The sequence below is a fragment of the Struthio camelus genome, chromosome 19 (genome assembly GCF_040807025.1).
Source record: "Struthio camelus isolate bStrCam1 chromosome 19, bStrCam1.hap1, whole genome shotgun sequence".
Taxonomy (NCBI): domain Eukaryota; kingdom Metazoa; phylum Chordata; class Aves; order Struthioniformes; family Struthionidae; genus Struthio; species Struthio camelus.
In genome coordinates this window covers 3,877,888-3,898,254 of record NC_090960.1, presented here as the reverse complement: position 1 = coordinate 3,898,254, position 20,367 = coordinate 3,877,888, and the positions used below count along the sequence as shown (strand labels likewise).

The 20,367-nt window shown below is 34.7% G+C and overlaps 1 protein-coding gene across 7 annotated transcripts in view; it reads left to right on the top strand.

Moving 5' to 3' along the window:
• The window catches only part of CEP112 (centrosomal protein 112), a 183,242-nt gene that overhangs the window by 30,237 nt on the left and 132,638 nt on the right, over positions 1–20,367 (top strand). For 4 of the 7 annotated variants that reach the window (XM_068914098.1, XM_068914097.1, XM_068914095.1 and 1 more), the window contains exons 9-16: positions 7,323–7,409; positions 10,550–10,649; positions 11,846–11,964; positions 14,361–14,504; positions 16,361–16,515; positions 16,838–16,967; positions 17,965–18,057; positions 19,009–19,068. In XM_068914098.1, coding sequence (XP_068770199.1) covers positions 7,323–7,409; positions 10,550–10,649; positions 11,846–11,964; positions 14,361–14,504; positions 16,361–16,515; positions 16,838–16,967; positions 17,965–18,057; positions 19,009–19,068 — 888 coding nt within the window. The remainder of the gene's footprint in view (positions 1–7,322; positions 7,410–10,549; positions 10,650–11,845; positions 11,965–14,360; positions 14,505–16,360; positions 16,516–16,837; positions 16,968–17,964; positions 18,058–19,008; positions 19,069–20,367) is intronic. The other 3 variants (XM_068914100.1, XM_068914096.1, XM_068914102.1) reach the window with 1 other exon arrangement.

The window sequence follows — 20,367 nt, the reverse complement described above, 5'->3', positions numbered from 1 at the left end:
TGTCTGGGACGGTTGAAAATACTTGATGTTTGTAATGTTCTTGTTGACTTTATCATGTTCTCCTGTCACTTTTCTGTGTTAATTTTTTGGGAATCTGAAAAAGTCTTTGGATGCTGGAGTGCAGGTGCCTTCCCAGCCTCTTGAATACTAAAGCATTCTGGCAGAAACTTTCAGTCATCTTTCCTATAATCAGCTGGAGTAGTATTTAGTGCAGTGCAACTGGAGGGAGAGGTAATCCTGGTGAATACAAAGGATGATGTTCAAGAGGATATAGAATACCTGCCGGATGATTTGCACTCATTCCTCCTGTGGAATGAGGACTCATGACGACGGAGTCGGTGCTGAGGGAAGGAGATGAGCTGGATCGTGAAAGATTATGTACAGAGAATTGAAAAAAGGTTTTAAAAAAAGGGAGGCAAATGAGGGGAAAAAGAGGCCTATTTGGAGCCTTATCTTTGTAATCATTTTCATGATTTTGTTTTATTTATTTTTTAGTGGTCACTCCCATTTGTTACCTTCCACAAATTTTGTTTATAAGCTCATTGAAGCCATGCGTATACTTCTACTGCACCAAAACGTGTTGAGATCTAGAGAAATATTTGCATCTAGATAGAAATCAGCATGCTGCGGTGATAATGTTATAGTTAAGTTTTGGGCTGGCTGAAAGTGTCCTGAATTTGAGGTGTTGAAATCAGCAGATTTACTGAGCTCACTTTGCTGGTGGGAGAGTATAACTTGGAATGGAGAGAATGGCATTAAGGGCTGTGATATGCATCTTCACCCGATATGGAACATACACAGGGTATAGAGCAAAGAGAATAGAGGGAGGAAAGGAAGTTATAGAAATTGGGTGCGAGAGGGGATGCTGCTGGTTACCATAGAAAAGAGGAGAGGTTTTAGAAAGGAAGAAAGAGAAAACCCTTGAAGATAAAACACGTACAGTTGTAATTAGAAGGAGGCAGGTGTCCTGAGCAGCAATGAAGCAAAAGTGATCAGATCATGGGAGGTGGTTAGTTTAATGGCAATGAGACTATGACTATAATCTCAACAGCAGGCTAACCTTGTTTTTTCTTTTCAGTAGGTTTATGAAGGGGTCAATGAGCATCATCTTTTTTATGCTTTTAATTTTTTTCTCTTAATTCCTTTCTTCCATGGGAAAGTATTTAAGTATTGAATTAGACATTTAATGCATACCAGATTAAGAGCAATAAATAAAACTAACATGGAAACAGCGTTCTAAAAGGACTCTTGCAATTAGCTTCGACTTTTAACAGTGTAAAACTAACGTTATTGTACTTTGAGGCACATCATGGATTTGATATTTTCCCCTTATTGAAAACAGATATTTTGGTCATGTTTTCCAAATCTATCAGTATGTTCTTCTGAACACTTTAATGAAACAAAAATGTTTGTGTGTTCATGCACGTGTATGTCCCTCTAGGGTTTAAATGTGCACAGTAGATAGATATAGATATGTATGTATATGGAGTTGGGGGAGTTGAATATAGCTGAAGAAGAAACCTGAAAGATACCAAGTCTTTCAGAATTATGTTTGGAGATGAATATTGTTAAATAATTAATTTTGATAAAACCAAGCCACAGAAGGGACTGAACTTTTGTAATATATTTGAGGGTAGATTTTGGAAAAGTATCTACTTATGTGATGTGCGAGACTGTTCAAAAGTTGAAAGAAAGACCTGGAGATCATAGTCCCAGTCATCATTTTATCCAAGATATTTCTGTTAACTTTATTTTCCTTTTAGAAAGTCAATAGTGTTTGCCATTCAAACTGGTGTGAAAACTGAGGTTTCGTCACAAATTACAGAGGAATTTCTTATAAGTTCATGTTAATGTGCACTTCTTTCTGAAGAAACCTGGCTAGTATCAAAGGTCAGCGCAGAGGTAAATTTGGTAGGCGTATATTAGTAGAGCAAGGAACTGCATCTCACAATGCAAGACACCATTCCAACCATGTACTGATTGGAATTCAAAACATAGGCTTAATTAGTCAGTTTATCTGAAATCTTCTGCTTTTCTCCATAAGTGCTTGCAGTGCTAATCATTTCTTACTCAAATAGTTCCACCAGTACAGCTTTCATATTTTATTTGCAAGTTGCTTTAAGTTTTTTCTTTTTTTTTTCCTCAATATGTACCCTGACTTGAATATAAATGAGTTTTATTTGTTGGGGTGGTAGTTTGTTGTTTTTTTTTTTTCTGTTTTACAAACAAGTAGTGTCAATTCAAAGATCTCCTCTCACATAGCAATTCACATGGGTTCAGGAAATTGGCTTAACTAAAAGGATATATATTTTGCAAGGAGGAGGCCCAAACTGCAATTGGAGTTTATGGATGATTGCACTGGAGACACTGAGAAAGAACAGAGAAAGTTTGGGCGTTTAGCCAAGGTTTATAGATTGTCGTCCTTTTTAATATTTCTATAGTTTGGTCCTGTTCAGGCTGTCTTGGACTGGTGAGCCTATTTATGCTTTTTTAAACTTGGTGATATTTATTAATAGTAGGAGAGCATTTTTATGGAATTTCTGAATACTCCTGAGTTGCAAAGGCATCTGTAGGGGGACCCAAAACTTGAATCATACGATAACTGGAGCTTCGTGGAGGTCCGTGGTCAACCGGAGGATCATGTGATGGAATTATTTTTTCTTCTGCTCCCTGTATTTTTTACTTCCACAACTCTTGCTTTACAGTTCTCCTTCTTTGATCTTGGGCCTTCCTGTTCACCCAGAACTGTCTAAGTTGCGCTGCTATTCATAAGCTTATTGCTGTTTTCAAAGTGGTAAAAGTAATTAGTTTTTAATTCTGGTGGATATTCTTTTTAAAACTTAAGAATGCATGCTAAATTCTGTTCACAAAAGATCATAAGGTAATTTGACCCATGTTTTATCTAGTCCTCATCTTATCTCCCGTAGTGACTGGCTTCAGAGGAAAGTGCAAGAAAATGAAAAAAGGCAGATGTGAGATAATTATTGCCGCCTTGTTTTTCATTTTCCATAACTTTTGACTGTTCTAATGCTATCTGGGTTCTGAAAATACTGTTTCTTTTTCCTTAAAAAATATTCCAAGCAGTAAGTATTGTGATTTTGGATATTCTGTGGTTCATGTGAATTTTCTTTTTTATCCACAAACCTGACAGGTCTATTTGAATGCATTATCTGATTTATATTGGGAATTCATTTATAAACCTGTGACTCTCACCACCTAGTTATCCATTCTGAGTACTGATTTCTTAGTTCGTATTTAACAATGCAGCAATCATGACTTCTCTTAATGTGATTCCTGACTGATTAAAGTGCTGTTCCTGGGAACTTTATGCAAGTTGTCCATTGTGTTCAGTATGAGGAAATCTGAAGCTATCTACTCTGATAAACCTTCAGAATGTGATCTAATAAAACCAAAACCTTACTTTATTGCCAGACTGATGCGAGACGCACAGTGTATGCCAGGATGAGCCATGTTTTCACAAACTGACTTGTGACTTATAATTACTGATACTAATTGGTCTAGTCATGGAGATATATGTTTCTATGTATATTTATTTTTTTAGCAATAGCTTGTGACCTATGTCTTTAATTATTGCACATATGTGCTGGAGACATTGAGAAAGATCAAAGAGGTAGGTTCGCAATTCCAACTGGCGTTCCAACCAATAGAACGTCCAGATGGTTGTCAGGCAGCTGGGAATTAATCTTTGCTGCATAACACCAAGACAAATAAGTTTTGTTGTATATTGTAAACTATACAAGTCATTGTTTTACATTGTTAGTTCTTACTTTGAAGTTCTCATTTATTGTTTACATCCTTCTCCTCCCTTCCTCCCTCCTTCCCACATATATTCATAGACTTGGAAAAAATCTGGCAAGCAAACATGTACCATTTTGTCAAATATCTTCTCCCCCCACCCTCCCCGAAAAAACACTCTGGATGTTAAGCCTTCATGATGCCACCTCTGGCCCAAGGGTGATCACTGTAATGAAGACAAGTGAGCAGTGATCAGTTCAAAGTTATCTCTGAACTACAGCCTCAAATTACTATTGTGAGTTTGCTTACCAATTTACTTTTAAATCCAGTATTTAAATAGATCAAATAGCTTGTATTCTTTCTACAAATTTTTGTAGCGGCAAAGATGAATGTGTGTTTTACGAGGGGGAAAAATGTGGTATCACCTTTATTTTGCCGTAGATTTATGACAGCTGAAGATTATACTTCACCAATTTTAGTTGGACAATTATTTAAATTTTATACCAAACCTGTGCCATGAAAATATAGGACAGTGGTATGATGAAAAGCCATTTTTGAGGTAACTTTTTTTTTTTTCCTTCTTGTCTCTGTCTCCCTTTTTTTTTAATTAGGAAGAAAGTGTGACTAGGCATTTAAAAGCTGCTCTGTTGATACCACCCTCCATGGCTTTAAACAACAGGGACAGCACAGATGTTTGACATCAGTAATGTTTACATGGCCTTAGGGTTTAATTGCCTCATACTCTTTGCAAGGAGGATAAACAATGACAGAAATCCAAAGGAATGATGTTCAGGCTACAGCAATGGCTGCATTTCATACATAGTTGCAAGCTTTTTAGCTATAGCTAAATATCTATAAAATTATGTTTTATTTTGTTTTTTGTCTCAATGATAACATATCATAAATCTCCTGTTCTCAGGTGCTTGCATACTGATGATAAAAGGATACTGGTAATAGAGTATTACAGTTAATGAGTGTCAGGACAATTAATTGCTGCTTCTAACAACTGGAATGACTTGTTTGGGATTTTCGTGTAGGCAATTTCTTTTTAAGCATTCAAAAAATTAATCCATTTGTTTTGTTACTACAGTGCTTCTTTAAGAGAGAACTTCTGTATCTGGGACACAATTTTCAAATTTTCTTTTGTTTATTTACAACTAATTCTCCTGAAACAAAGCTGACAAACCTTTTTGGGAAATAGTCCCCAAATCTGTGAAATACTAAGGGAGGCCCTATTGGAATCAGTGCAGTGAATATAAAATAAACTAAAATTCATGAAACTAGTACAAATGCAAGAATATTTTTAAGTGAAAGATTAATGACAAGAAGTGGGAGCCAACTGCTGGGACTTCTACAGGGACTTCTGCTGCCAGCCTGTGGGAAAACAGCCATGTGGCTGAGAGCAACCAACATCACTTTAAAATCTATGTCCACGTTTAATAAAGTCAAGTGTTAGAGTTTGATTTATTTTCATGTTCTTTTGACCTGCCAAATAAAAGCCTAGCCCAGATCTCAGCTAATGCAAAAGGCCAGGGATTATTTTACATCAGCTTAGACATCCTCACTTTGTTAATGACTAAAATGTAATGTGTTTGCATAGCCATTAAATCCATACAATGGCTGTGCATCAATAGTTCATAAACTTTTAATGCAATTCAAGTATTCAAGCTCTTTCGTATGTGGTTTCTAGTAATTGTATTTCTGTAAGAACCTCATATTTACTTAAAAAATGTTCAGAGACTGTCTATCTAGAAGTGGATTATTGTGCTGTTTTTTAAATTGGCGTTTATCACATGGTAGTAAGATTTTCTTCTATAATGTCACTTTCCTGGAGGGATATAAGCATGTATTTTCTTATATACATATGCATATGTTTTATGTACGGAACATGCATTTTTATCATTGTGCTTATTTTAGCACTATGAAAGAGATAGCTATAAGATGCAAATACATTCCTTTTTCTTCGGATTAATCATCAACCCAATTTGGTTTTTTGCATAATTTTTTTTACAGGAGACTGCCTACCTAATCTTGGGTGATAGGTAGCCTCTTTATATGTGGTATAATAAGCAGGCATATTCTTTGGGTATCAGCGGATATGGAGTCTGAAAGTTGAAAGGATATTGTACCCTTACTTCTCCTCTTTCCAGCTGTTGACAAATCTTCTAAACTTACTGCACTGGGTTTTGTGTTTTCTAGTTGTTATGCTTTTGTAGCTCCCATGTTAACAGTATTATGTAATTCTGCAAGATGCAATGAACTGATACATAGCATAAATTAATCATAGAATAGAATTAATCATTTGACATATGTTTGTTTCTTTATTTTAGATAAAATATTCATGCTTGTCTTTGATAAACCAAATGACTGCCTTTGAATCAAAAGAGTAAAAATAAATGTGTGATGAGTAATGCTTATTGGCTCCTTTAAAGTTTGTTGAGAAGATGAGAAGTCAGGTTTTTAGTTGAGCTAAACTTTGGAAAACTGAAAATAGCTGAATGGTGCCTGGAGTTCAGTGTCCAGCTACAAGGAGAAGGCTCTCAGCACTTTTGGCTCTTAGCACATCCCGAAAGCAAACACAATTTTTTTTTTTTTTTTTTTTTTCCCCCCTGTCAGCATCAGACCACTTAAGGACATCTTCTGGTGTGATACTGGTGCTCACACTTAAATGATTTTGGCCTGCCCTTTCTAAAGTGAAGGAGGTCATTAAGATCAGTCATTAAGATGCTTGGGAAGCTTTTTTGGCTGCTTTGCTCTCTGAACAGGAGAAATGATTAATTGTAGAAGTGCAATGGCCTAAATTTGAACCAGAGGCAGCATTTTTGCTCTTTATAAAACTCGGGGAAACAAAATACCTTTCATATTTGCAAACAGAGTCCTGAAAACACTCTTTGAAGGCATAGTGAAATTATGCAACAGATGAAAAATACTTTTAAGATGACAGCTGGGACTGTAATAAATGGCAATGTGTTGCTGTGTTAGGGAAGGGTTTTAAGTACACTACCTTCAACAAAAACAGAAGCAGGAAATGTACTTCAGCGATCTAATTCAAAGTTATATTCTTAATCCCTTTATAAGGAACCTTCCAAAGGAAATGTGCTTATAATGTGAAATCTCTGAATAATAGAAAACAAAAATAAACACTCGTGGACTACAGGATGTTCTTTGTATAAATGTAACACCTGTCTAAAGAATAAAAACATGCTTACCATTCCTGGTGTATTAACATAAATATTAAAAATTTAATTTGTGTTTATTTAAATAAAGGAGTATAATTCTTTTCTGGGCTGTAGCAGTTGTTTTTATCGCCAGCTAAAGCCTCTTGCAAATTTATTTTCTAAATAAAAAAGGTTTAGGTTAAGGTCTTTTGTAGCAGTTTTATCAAATAAATGTGAAAACACTGAGAAACTGGATGCAGTTTTTTTTTTTTTAATAGAAATTATTTGTTAATGCCTTCCCATTGCCTTCTTGAAGACATAAATGAATAATTTAAGGATATTTACTTTAAAGGATATTATTTAATTTGGTCTTTAACTTATGTGTTGATTTGATTTTTGCTTTTAAAGCTGGATATGAAAATAAAAATAGTAGAAGCTAAATTTCATGAGGAAAAGCTTAAATTACAGCAGAAGCATGATACTGATGTTCAAAAGGTAAGAACTGTAATTTTTTTTTCTTTAAGGAAAAGATTATGTCACACAAAATAATAGAGAATCAGATTGGAGTAAATAATTCAAAGTGGTACTCATTTTTTTAACTTAGTAACTGTAATTGATATTACTTTAAAGTAAGAGTGTAGGTAACAGTTTGTATTAGCAGATAAGAATGTGGACTCTTCCATGACTGCACAAACTTGTGAAAGGAAAAATTTTGCAACATCAAGTGAAAATAAAAGATGATTTTTGCTTTTGTTTTAACAAGATCATCTATGTTACAGCCTAAAAACTTCTATGGGTTCATTTGATGATGAAATTGTAAATCTGTGGGTCCTCCCCCTCCCCCCCCCCCGGCCCCAAACTGTTATTCTTTGTATTTCTCCTTTAAAATCTAATTGTTTTATGTTATTTTTGTGCACATTTATCTATAATTCTGTGTTTAAAAAAGTTCATGAGTTAATTGCATGCTTTCTAATACAGCAGTAATGGTTGCTCTCACGTCTCTCTTTTTGGCACTGTATCCTAAATCATAGGTTGTTTGGTAAACAGTTCTTTATTTATGTTATTGTAGCGTTAAAGCTTTCTATTACTTCTAATTCTTCACAGCAATAAAATGACACCAGATATACTTGCTTTGGGCTAAGTTGCATTTGTGCTTTTGTGAAGATTGCTAAAAGGCTGTCGAAGACTGTTATTTTTAATACAGAGTTGTAAACGTGTGGGGTCAAATTCTGTGTGGGACTAAGGGCCTTCTGAAATCTGCTTTAATTCCCATGAATTTAATGGAAGTTAAATGCTCAGCACCAGGATCGGATTCATGATGACTTATCCTACTGTAAGTGCTGTGTTGCTGAGTGTTTTGGTTTTGTTTCTTAAAACTGACTCACAGACCTGAAGGAAGTCAGTTGACACAACACTATGACACATCAAAGCCTCCTAGAAAGGATGTTAATATTTGGTCAGGTGCATATTGGGCTCCTCTGTACTCAGAGCCTGCAAGCATAGCTAGCTAGCAAAGAGGAGAGTCTAAAGGAAACAGCTTTGTGAGAATAAGGAATAGCTTGAATGCTTTCTCATCCCTTTAGTTGTCATCCTTTTCAAAAGATGGAATCCTAAAATCAGTTAGAAGTCGTTTTATAACATGGGATATTTTAGAAAAGGTTAAATAGTGTCATGTTCATCTTTAAAGATTAATGCGGATGGAGTAGTCTTGTTCTAAGATGAAAGCTTCTGTGTGAGAGATATAGGGCACTGTTATAAAATTTCTGTAAACTGAATGTTTATCTTAAGCATTAAGTTTAAATTAAAATAATATCTCAAAATGTGCCACAACTCACATATATTCAATTTTTTCCCAAAAATCAGTGTGTACAGCAATGTAGATATAACTATATCTACTGTTTCAGGCAGTTGTTTCTCGTAATACCTACGAAGAATTGTAGTTGATGAAGTAAATGAAAGTGTAATGAAGCTCACCAATAATTTAAGCATTTCTTAAATTTCCTAAAAACTTTGGGTGATTTTTAGTATTAGGCAGTATATAAATACAAAAAGAGTATTAATATGTATATTATGAATATATTATGTATTTTATGAATATCAATATGAAAATCACTATTTGGAATAGTAGCGCTATGAAACTTCCAAACTCTTCTAAGGTATTAGCTTAACTTTTCTGTGTTGGGCAGGCCCAATGTCGCATTTACAAGTTTAAAAGCAAGGAGAAGTATCCCCCAAACCTGAAACTCCCCTTCAATCTTTCTGAAAGATTTAAAATTAACAATGTAAGTAACATTAGTCAGTTGTGATGACCGTGAAAGGAAAAAGGGTATTGTTCTGGTTTCATGGAATTTTCTTAATCTCGTGGTTTGAGTAGAGAGAAAGTACAGTTAAGTTTCATTATTCTGTCATAGCTGCCGTTTTCTTTTTATGGCTTCCATCCCCGAGTAGTGCTTTTCTACAGAGTCCAGAGTCGTTCAGTGAAGATGAGGGATAACGTGAGCAAAAGCAGTGCAAAAGGAAGAAAGTTGGGTTCCATGTCAGTCTGCAGGAAAAGCCAGTTATGATGATTCATCTCTCAGAGTTGAAGTGATAGCTAACTTTATGAACTGTCATATCTATTTTGATAAACAGAGTATGAAGATAAAATCCAACTAAAATAAAAATATTGTAATGTAAATTAAGATGTGAAATGTTAGAAGAATAGGTTAGAAATTTCATAGATAGAGAAAGCTTCAATTTACATCTCTTAGATAAAGATAATATTATATAAAACTTAAAGTAGAATCATAAATAATACCCAAATCATTAATTCTTACTCTGCATCTTTTAATAAAGCTGAACAGAGGAAATTCTTAACTGCAATTTTGTAGATGTTTATGGATTTTCTGATAAATGCAATGAAGAATATGATAGAACACAGAATGGAAGCTTGAAAGGGTCGTCAGGAATCTTAAATCTTCATATTATTTGGAGGAATATCATTATGCCTAAAAGAGAGGACCAGAACTAAAATTTAGGCTCTTGGTTCTGTCTGTGAGTTGCACAGAAGATTCTTGGTAAGATTGTTCAGAATGTTTTTAAAGTAAGGTATACATCCTGAGTTACCTGCATTTGAAAGCCTGGGTTTCAAGTATGTCTCAGCAAAGAAACTATTTATAGTTATTTATAACTTATAGATTTCCTTCACTCTTTTAGTAGACTTTTCCCCTTCTCTGAAATCCCTTGAGATAAACTGAATATTTGCCAGTTGGATCATCTTTCAAAACTTTTGCTTATCTAAATGCTTGCTGTTATCAGTCAAGAAATGTTGAGGGCTTCCGAAGGTCGTTCTTCAGATCCCCTTCATTTGTATAACGTTTTCCTCTGACTTCTCCCTTTTTTTTCTGTTGTAGTAAGAATGTCGTGTTAAACTGGAACTTCTACCGCTCAGGATCCTATGCTACTACCTGCCTTTATCTACTTGCTACTATCTACTCTTAGCTGTGAAAATATTATATTTCACCATTTAGTCCTGTGAGAGCCAAGTACTTCTCGAAGGCAGCTCCTTTGGCAGATACCGGTCTATATTGTTTTATGCACTAGTTACGATTTCTTTTTTCAGTGGTTTGTTAAAGTATTTTGAATTTTCACTACAGATTTTGGATAGAAAGAATAATGAAATAGAGGTATTGAAGACCCTCTACAAAACGAAGCAAAATGAAGCTGAGGAAACTATTAGAAAACTGGAGAAAAAAGGTGATTTTATTTTCATGGATGTACTTTCTGCATGGTGATACTGTACTGCGTCATGCTTGTGACTGTGAGCCATGCTTTTCTTCTAGGTGCACACGTACTATTTCTTGTGTTTTCAAGTTGTGTGTAATGTCTTGCCCTAGTTTCTCCTTTCAGATTTTTTTGAGGCTTGTCTGGTTGTCTTTGCTCTCCAATGTCTAAACCAAATTTTCCAAGAGACTGTGCAATCTTACAAAGTTGAATACTAACAGGTTTTATGAGCCACAAAAAATTGTTATTATGAAAGTGTTTTAACTACTTATTTCTTTTTGGACTCTCTTGTTTGGGGTTAGTTTATCTATACCTTCAGTACATTTAATCAAATCGTAATGTATTATTTATTTAGGATTATTGGGGCAAGAGATTTCAAACGTGAGTAGTAGTCTTGAGTTCATCGTTAAGTACAAAACTTGGCACGTCTGGGTGTGGCTTGTCAGTTCTTTTTGAATATTGGCTTCTTCTAGAATTTCTTGGAGTGTATTTATTCCACAGACTAAACCACAGTGTCAGATAGATACACAAGCTTGGTAACCTGGGTACTGAAAAGGAGTGAGCTCTATGTAAGTTAATGTTTCCATCTCCTTAGCAAAGTAAATTATCCTGTAAGGACTGCTGTGCCTCTGTTGGTAGGCTGGTGATTGTGCTCACCTGTAGCAGGTAGTCTTGTATTCTGGTCACCTTCATGGCTGTCAGATACTGGAAATGGTCAGTCACTTTTGAAAAGTGAATTATGTTCCTGCTTTCTTTTCTACAGAATTTGTCAGTCTCAATTCTTGACGCTTTCAGTTGCAATTCCGATCGGGGCACTTGTATTTGGGGGTTTTCGACCTTAATGAGAACTTTCCGTGATGCACGCAAAATCGTATTAAAAATGCCTGTTTTCTTTAGGCTCTGCGTAATTCTGTAGATGTGTGTGTACTGTGAAAATAGAACAACTGTGAGATATTATAGAAATTAGAACACCTTGCACTAGTTCAGTGGCAGAGAGTTTAAGTGCTAATTTTTAAAGTGTTTACATTAAGTATCTTTAAGAAAAGAAAAACATCACAAAGCAAGGTCACTTGGAAAACTGATGTAAACAGTTTGCATCTGTTGCCAACGGAATAAACCCCAATAGTACCTCTTGAATGGTTATTTATTTCCCCATGTTTTTTTGGCAGTTCAGACCCTCGTTCGCGAGTCACAAGTTGTCAGAGAAGCAAAGGAAAAGCAGATTGTGGAGTTAAAGAAGATGTGTGAGCAAAGCACTGATTCTTTGAACAACGAGTGGGAGAAAAGGGTAATGAATAATACTTGCTTTGTTTGAAAGGCTCCTACAGTGTTTATCTAGGATAATGAATTTTGTCATTTAAAAAAAATAAAAGGAATGTTACTTCTAGTACTATTTTCCGGCATTGATTTTATTTATTTCTAGAGTAATTTTGTCCGGTTCTTTTTGCTGACTCTTTTGCATATGCACACCCCACTCTTCACTCAGGAAGCTATTCCTAGGGTTCATCTGGTCCTCTTGACAAGTCCCTTCGTTTATTAGGGCAGTGTTTATTTTTGGTTGACCTGACATGGAATTTTAATTAAAGTAAACCTGCTGCTACCTGCTGCCACACTGATTTCTTTGAACTATTATTTTTGGATTGGGTCATGAATTCTTCAGTGTATTTTTATTTTCTGTTAGACTCAAGGCAGCAACAAAGCAGAGTGAAGCATGTTTCTTGCAATACAGCTTCAGTTTTGCCCAGAGTATTGTCTGTATTTGCCTCCTTTACCCCCCTTAGGAGAGGGAGGGTCACAAAAAGGGCAAAACACCTCTTGTGGATGAAGTATGCTGTTTAGCTGAATCTTTTTTGCAGTCCTGTATCTAGAAGTGATGCTACTTTTCGCCCTCGTCCTGTGAGAGGGAAATCATAAATCTTGTTCTTTATACAGAAGACCCTGAGGCTTCTGGGTTAGCTTTTTGATTTTAGAAAAGCGTTATTTTCAGCCTGAGGTCATTCCACTTGTTCTTTGTAGTTACCTAGCACGTGCTGTTCCTACAGCTGTCATTGTCGTTGGTGATGCCAGTGTGCAAACGAGAAGCCAAAGAAAGATGCTAATATAAATTTAAATTTAGTGAAGTTATAGAAGCAAAATTGGAACACGTATCTTGTATTTCCTTTTTACTTCTGACTATCCATCTTTTTGCCATAAGTTGACAGTGAAATATTTTCATAATTTTATATATCACTTTTTTGAGTGTTTTGCCTTTAAATAGATGTTGTCTATTTCAAAAGATATTGCTAATTGTCATGCTAATATTATAGTCTGTGCAGAAGGTGGAGACATTCACAGAATTTCTGGTTTATTTTGATGTGGGATGCAAGATACTGTCACCTGAATGGTCTGAATCCAAACAGTTGTGGAGGCTGCAATGAGATTTTAAAATACGAAGCAGTTAGGTTTTCTTTTCTTACTTTTTTACCCTCTATGCAGGGTAGAAATAGCCTTGTTTTTCTTTTTTCCATTTTTATTCGAGAAAGCGTCCAGATTGCTATGTAGCAACTCTCTAATTTACCTCTAATAATGAAACTTGAGCCAGTAATAATATATTAGCAACTTTCAGCACTTTGGCGTTCCATGCATTGTTCACTTATTAGTTTTTTTGATAAGTGCTACAGAGACCATTGTATAATTGCTATCCATCGATTTTATGCAGATTTAAAAATAATCTGGATTTTTTTTTTTAAAGCACCTCAAATTCAGTAAAGCTTCTGATCGCAAAAATGGATGCACAATACTTAAATTTTGTTTCCATTCTTATGGTTCTAATGAAAATTTGTATGTTAAGTTGCTATGTGCTGTTAAATTCCATGAAATAATGCTCTAGATTCACAGAGCTCCATAAATGTGCATGATGGAAAATATTTGGTCAGGCAGTAGGCAGAGTGACTAATAACTTTCCCCTAATCTGTAGGGTGGAGAGAGAATCGATATTTGCATAAATTAGCCTATTTTAACAGTATGCTTGGAATGACTCTTTCAATTTGTCCGTTATAGCTTTCTCCTTCAGCCTTTACTCTTAACTGAAATGCGTTTGTTTGAAACTTGAGCAATATGAAATAGCTGTTTTACAGTCAGCATGCCATACAAGTTTAGTATGCCAGATTAACATGACACTAGTATTTATTGTGTGTATGTAAAATTTAGATTTGTGGCTGCTTACCAGTGGTATCACTTCCTAGTTATTTAGAATTGAAATCAAGGGCTAGTAACGATGCAAATAATCTTCTAATTAGGTAAATAGATAGTCGAGGTTCTCCAGCTTCTTGGAAATTGAGATGCCAGTAAACTGGTGTAACGCAGGCATCTGGAGAGAGTATTAGTATTTCCTTAATATAAAGTCATTAATTTTGTATGACAGTCATTGCTCAGTTTAAATATGTAAACAATATCAGAGAATGGCAAAAATAAATAGGCTTTATTAGCATTCTGTAAGACAGGAGGATAAGTTATGCCCTCTAATGTTTTTGAAATTACCGCTTTTTAGAGTCGGAACAGACTTCCTAAATGAGAAAATGATGTGATTTTGTTCTAGAGCACAGAATGTGGCCTATATTTGCCAGTTATTCTCTTAGTGTATCTAGTACTTATAAACACTAGTTTTATGCTATTTGGTATTTTTGTAATATTTTTCTGATGCAGCTTCACAATGCTGTGGCTGAAATGGAAAAGGAAAAGTTCAATATTCAGAAGCAGCACACAGAAAATATTCAAGAACTCCTTGAGGACACCAACGTTCGTCTTGGCAAAATGGAGAAAGAATATTTGGAACAAATAAAGTCAACTGTATGTATGATTGTGTTTTTTCCATGAATGTTTAATTCCCTTTATCTCTGAGATGCCCTTTCTAGGGTTTCTGTATGTTGGATGTCAGCTCTAAGTTGTGCCTACCTAAAGTCCTATTATTATTATTATTATTATTTTTTATTCCCACTCTTTCTGCCCTGTATCTGAGTGATGGTCTCATAGGCAGAAACTCACTTGTGGCAGCTGCTAATTTGATAAGGAGAAACAAATTCTTCCCTGATCACAGAATTACACAGAAAACCTCACATCAAGTTTCCACTTGATGGAAACTTGAAGCAAAAAGGCAAATAAGCAAAATGCCTTGAAGCAAAAAGGCAAATAAGTATTAGTAAAAATGAAAAAGTCTCCTCAATAAAACATCTTATTCATTTTTTCAGTATGAGACACAAAGAAAACTGAGAGGACAATGTCAAACAAACTTTATCATCTTATTAACGAATATTGAATTTAAAAATTAGCATTCAGATCGTGTCATAGGTACCAGTAAATACAGAGGAAAACGGACACAGTCTTGTCAGCAAGATTGAATTTAAGAACCATCAAAAATAGACAGATCTTGCTGAGCAGCTTCTGATTTAATAATTAAGCAAGGTAAAGTTCAAGGCAGGGCTTAAGATGAAAGCCTAGACTGTCACTGAAAATGAGTTTTTTTCCCTCTCTTTCTTTCTCTCACTCTGTTGTTGTTTTTTGGTATTTCAGAGTTCTTTCCTTGTTCAGAGTTTTGCAATGTCAAGAATGCCATTACTGTTAGCAAATAAAATTCTCTGAACAATTGAACTAGTATTGTAGAACTATTAAGTAGGGGTTTTTGTCCGTTGAACAAGTATTAATTTCCTGGGAGGAGAAAATAAGGATATGTAGTGATAGTTACGAAGCCTGTGTGGTTATTACAAAATGTGAAAGGAGCAGCAGATTACTAAATTCAAAAACATGCTATAATATATTAAAACGTCATGGGATCTTAACAGTAGCATTAGAAGCATAGTAAATCAGTCCTCTCCCATTTTCAGCCACCTCTGATCCCTATCCCTAGCAGTAGTGTTACAGGGTAAAGGTAGGAGGGGATGTGGACCCTCTGTCCTAATAATTGCTTGGATTTGGACCATTAACTCGTACTTTGGTTAGACAAATTATTCTAAACTTAAATGAGATCTACTAAGAGCAGTGAACTGTGTGTACAGTAGGTAGTATGAAATACTGTAGAATTACCCTAAAATCCTACAAAGTGACCCACAAGCTGACTTTTTTTAATGAAACTCCTCATCTGAAAGAGTTAAGACTGCACTTACTGCTTCTTACCCAATTCCCTTGTAGAATGTTCCTGTTGTATATTTTGCAAGATTGACTGAGCATACGAAAACATGTTTTCATAAATAATGATGTTACAAAGTAAGGAATGTGTTGTACATCTAGATGGCATTGTCATTTTCTAATGTTTTAATTTGTATTTTGATACTGATGCTTAATATCTATCTTTCCTGCTTAAAAGATTTATGCTTTTAAGATTTAATACTTTTATAGAAATGAGTTGCAAATATTGTTTCATTTGGAGAGAAGACATGCTACTTTTGGGGGGGTGGTTAGGCATGCATATTTTGAAGGTGGTGGTGGTGTTGGTTGTTGGTGTGGTGATGTTGTGTGTGCATGTGGGATTTTTTTTTTTTTTAATTTAAATACAACGTAGAATTTACTGTCACGACTGATCACAGCTTTGCTGTTGTAACTCTTGTGTTTCCGGACCACCAAAGAACCTTGTTGCTCTGGGCTACTGAATAACTACAGGGGTATACACTAATTTATTCTGGTGGTTTCTTAACAATGACCTATTCTTTTAGAACCAGATGGTCAAAGAACTGGAGGCTCGCGTCCAGCAGTTGACGGTTGAGGCTGAAAATAGTAATTTACAGCGTCAAAAATTATCTCAAGAAAAGACTGATGCAGAACAATGTTATCAGGCAGTATGCTCTGAGCTTCAGGAAGTGAAAGCAAGGTAATTAAATAGTGGTTGCTGCTTTTAACTTTGAAGAATATGGGATTTCCAAAACCAAACACTACTCATTTTGTTTCAAGAACCCAGTGAATGGTAATAGGCATTACAAAATTGTCATGAAAATGTGTTAATGCAAAAAGTGGTTTTGGAGCTGACCAATGTCATAAGTATGTTATCTTTTCATTGTTTAAATACATTTCATTTCATTACTATGAGCACATGGAACAGTCAGACTTGCATACTCTGTAGAATTGATACAAAACAGGTGAAATACCAAAATATGAAAGCAAATTTCCATATTCTATTTGCTTACTATTTGTAGGCACAGCTCACTTCAGAAAGACAGGGACCGTATTGCACAAGAATATGAGGAGAACATTCAGCAACTACAAAGTAAATATGATGCTGATATAAATTTTATAAAACAGGAACATGCTCTGTCTGCAGCTAAGGTATGTTTCCATTTAGAATACACATAAAAATACTTGCTTACTGGTTGTTTATTTTCAAACTGGTCTCTTCAATTTTATAAATTGTGATTTAAGTTTTCATTTCCAAATTTGACTAAAAAATTGATTGAAGTTGACTGAGAATGTGTGTGGGAGATGTTGTGTACATGCATACATATAGGTAGCATTTTCATGGTTGGTTCAGCTAAGGCTCAATTGATATGTTCGTTGTATTTGTGTTGCTGTAAAAGTTCTGGGTGCCAAAGAACCTCAGCACGCTTAAAGACTTAATGTTTTCATAAGGCATCTTCAACAGATTATTTCTGGAAAAAATATCTTCCTTAATTATGCATTTGAAGACAAATTTTTATGTCTGTCTTTTCTATGGAACAGTGTATTTATGTGTATTAAAATATTTATGTGTATTAAAGTTATTTTAAATTCCATAAATATACATTTCCCTAAAATGCAATAAGTCAATTTTTCTGTACAAATATCTACAAATATCTATCAAGTTAATATGTTGTGCATGCACTGGCGAATATATATATATCACATATCATTTTCAAGTTAACTAACTATAGAAAAGGTTCATACTTTAAATTCTCTCTGCTAATCCTTAGAGCATTGGATAAATTGAATCTTTTCGATTTGTTTACTGAAATTCTGAGAGCTTTGATACTTTACTTTGTTACTTTACTTTACCCGATACCTTTACAAGGTATTTTTTTCTTTCAACCGTTAGTGCCAAGGTGATGTGAAGTTTTGGGGTTGTTTTTAATTAGTTATTTTAGTGTGATTTTGTTTACGTTTTTAAGTTGAACAGAGTAACAGCAGTGAAGTATCTGGAGCTGGGAACTGATCAATTTTCTTTCCCAAGCTGATTATTTTTTCCAATTTCCAGTCAACTTGGGAAGGTAAACTTAAAAAGGTAAAAGTTGTATCGGTAGAGCTAGCAGAATGCAAGACAAAAATTCTTTCTGCTGTTAAATCTCTACAGGCATCTAATGTGATTGAAGAATTGGAACATAATGTGTCTCTATTAAAACAACAGTTACAAGAATCAGAACATCAAAGGCAGCAACAGCTGAGGGTAAGCCCTGATTTTTTTTTTTCCTTAATTATTTTTTTAAAACTTTTTCCTATGTTTAGATAGCCAAACTGAAATACACTTAGATACATATTATATCGAAGGTTGAATAAAAAGTATGATTCAAAGAGATCACTTTATAGGTAAGGACAGAATTTTTACAGGGACCTCTTGACTATTTGTCTTAAATGATATGTCAAACTAGGTGAAACATGTATCAATGGGTTATAGAGAACCACACTGAAGAACTGAAAAGGCCTTTTTGCTTTCTTAAACAGCCTACGTCTTAAAGTAAGCTTCAAAATTGTATTCATTTCTGTTGCTTTTTAACAATTCACTATTCCATTTCCTCATAGACATATAAATTAATCTTTCTTAGGATAATGACTTTCATTTCTACATGTATCAATCCTGTTTTGAGTTTTGGCATCTGCTTGTCCTCCTTTCTCTTTCAATTAACAGTTTACATAGCGTAGAATAGCATCTTAATAGCTCAGGAGAGCTAGTTGCTCTAGTTGGTTTTGTTCTAGAGGTGTTAAACTAGCCCAGATGGCATGGTTCTTGTTATGCGTGGATATTTTTGCTGTTGGTTGAATTTTTTTTTAAGTCAAGGAGGGACTTTCTCTTCTGCATGACCTAAAGTCTAATAGTATTCCTCGCATCTTGGACTTCTGAGCAAGGAACTAAAATCTGTGTTTGACCCTATGATTTCTTACATCTATTTAGAAGCCATTTTGTGCTAATGAAATAGTAAAGATAAAGTGGCATCTTTTCTGTAATTAAAATAATAGTTAAATGTTGATAAAAGAATTGTTTAATGATACCACAAAGTAGATTTTTAAATTTTATGGTCTGTGCTATATTATAGCAAAATAAGTGGATACATATGATGAATACTGTGAAATGAAAGGAAAATGTGATTTGTCTATTCAAAATGCACATCTCTCTTTGCAGGATCAAGACTACAAATTTCAACAGGATAAACTTCACTTGGAGCGTGTATATGAGAAACAGGTATTGTTTTAACGTAAATGCAGCTGGTATGTTGTTTAAATTCTGAAATCCCCCCCAAATAAATTTTGGGTATACTAAAGATATGCAAATAATGAAACCTAAAACCCAGTGTGAAAATAATGAGCTTTTAAACAAGTGTAAAGATGTTACAATCTTTAGCAAACGTATCAGTGGTTTGAAACATGGTAATGTATGCTCTTTAACTCACTTTGAGTGGAATTCATTCCAGCTAAGGAGATGCAGTACTTCCAATGCTCTTATTGTATTTTTTTCATTATTTTGACTCTTTCTTAGGCAGCTATTGAAGTCTTTAAAAAAAAAAAAAAAAAAAAGAGAGAAACAAAAAAAGGCAGTGACAGAGGCTGTATATGGAACAACTGTTCATTGTCTCTCAATGCAAGAAGTGGGAGGCCTTAAGTGAAACTAGCAGGTGGCAGTTTCAAAACAAGCTTTTTCGCACTATGTAGAGTGAGTCTGTGGAGATCTGCCATAGGATAATGTGAAATCTAAACATTTCACATGGGTTGGAAAAATAATTGAACAATTCAAGGAAGATTGGCCTAGGCTATTTAAGTGCAGAGAGATCACCTCTGATTCTAGATAACAATAGTGCCCAATTGTGGTCACTGGGAGAGCATACCAGCAAAGCATCACTGAGTGGTTGTCCTCTTATACACTTCCTTTGCTGGCATCTGATGTTAATTGCTACTAGAGAAAAGTTACTGAACTAAATTGAACTTAGCCTGACCTGTGGTCAGTGTTCATATGTTCTTCCATACTTCTTTCTCCCAGTATATCTTTATTCTGTGCTTTCCTACGACTTGAATGTGTGTTCTCCATATATTGTTGACATGCATTGTTTTCACATTGGAAACTTAAATTAAAAAATGTAGTACTTAGCAAAAGCAGTTTGTTGTAAAGCACTTTGCAAATACTGTTCCTGTAAACATCAATACATTTCAAATTAATTTTTAGTGGCGTATGTTCAGCTCATGCAGTGTTATTTAATAAGACTATGTTAGATGCTTTCTTAATGGAAAAAATGTGTTATTCAAATGTCATTTTCAAATGCAGCAACTTTATAACATAAAATGATGAATTGTGATCATAGCTACTAGTCATTTACTAACAGCAATTGAAACACGAGTGTTAGTGGGTTTTTGGTTAGAGTTGATTCCTTCTTTGAGGTTGAATACTTTTTCATATCTTGTAAGGTTTAGACCAAAACCTTGACTTCATTTGTCTTTTTACCAGACTGAGTTACGTTTTTATTTTTGAATGTTGTCCTCAACCAAGGCC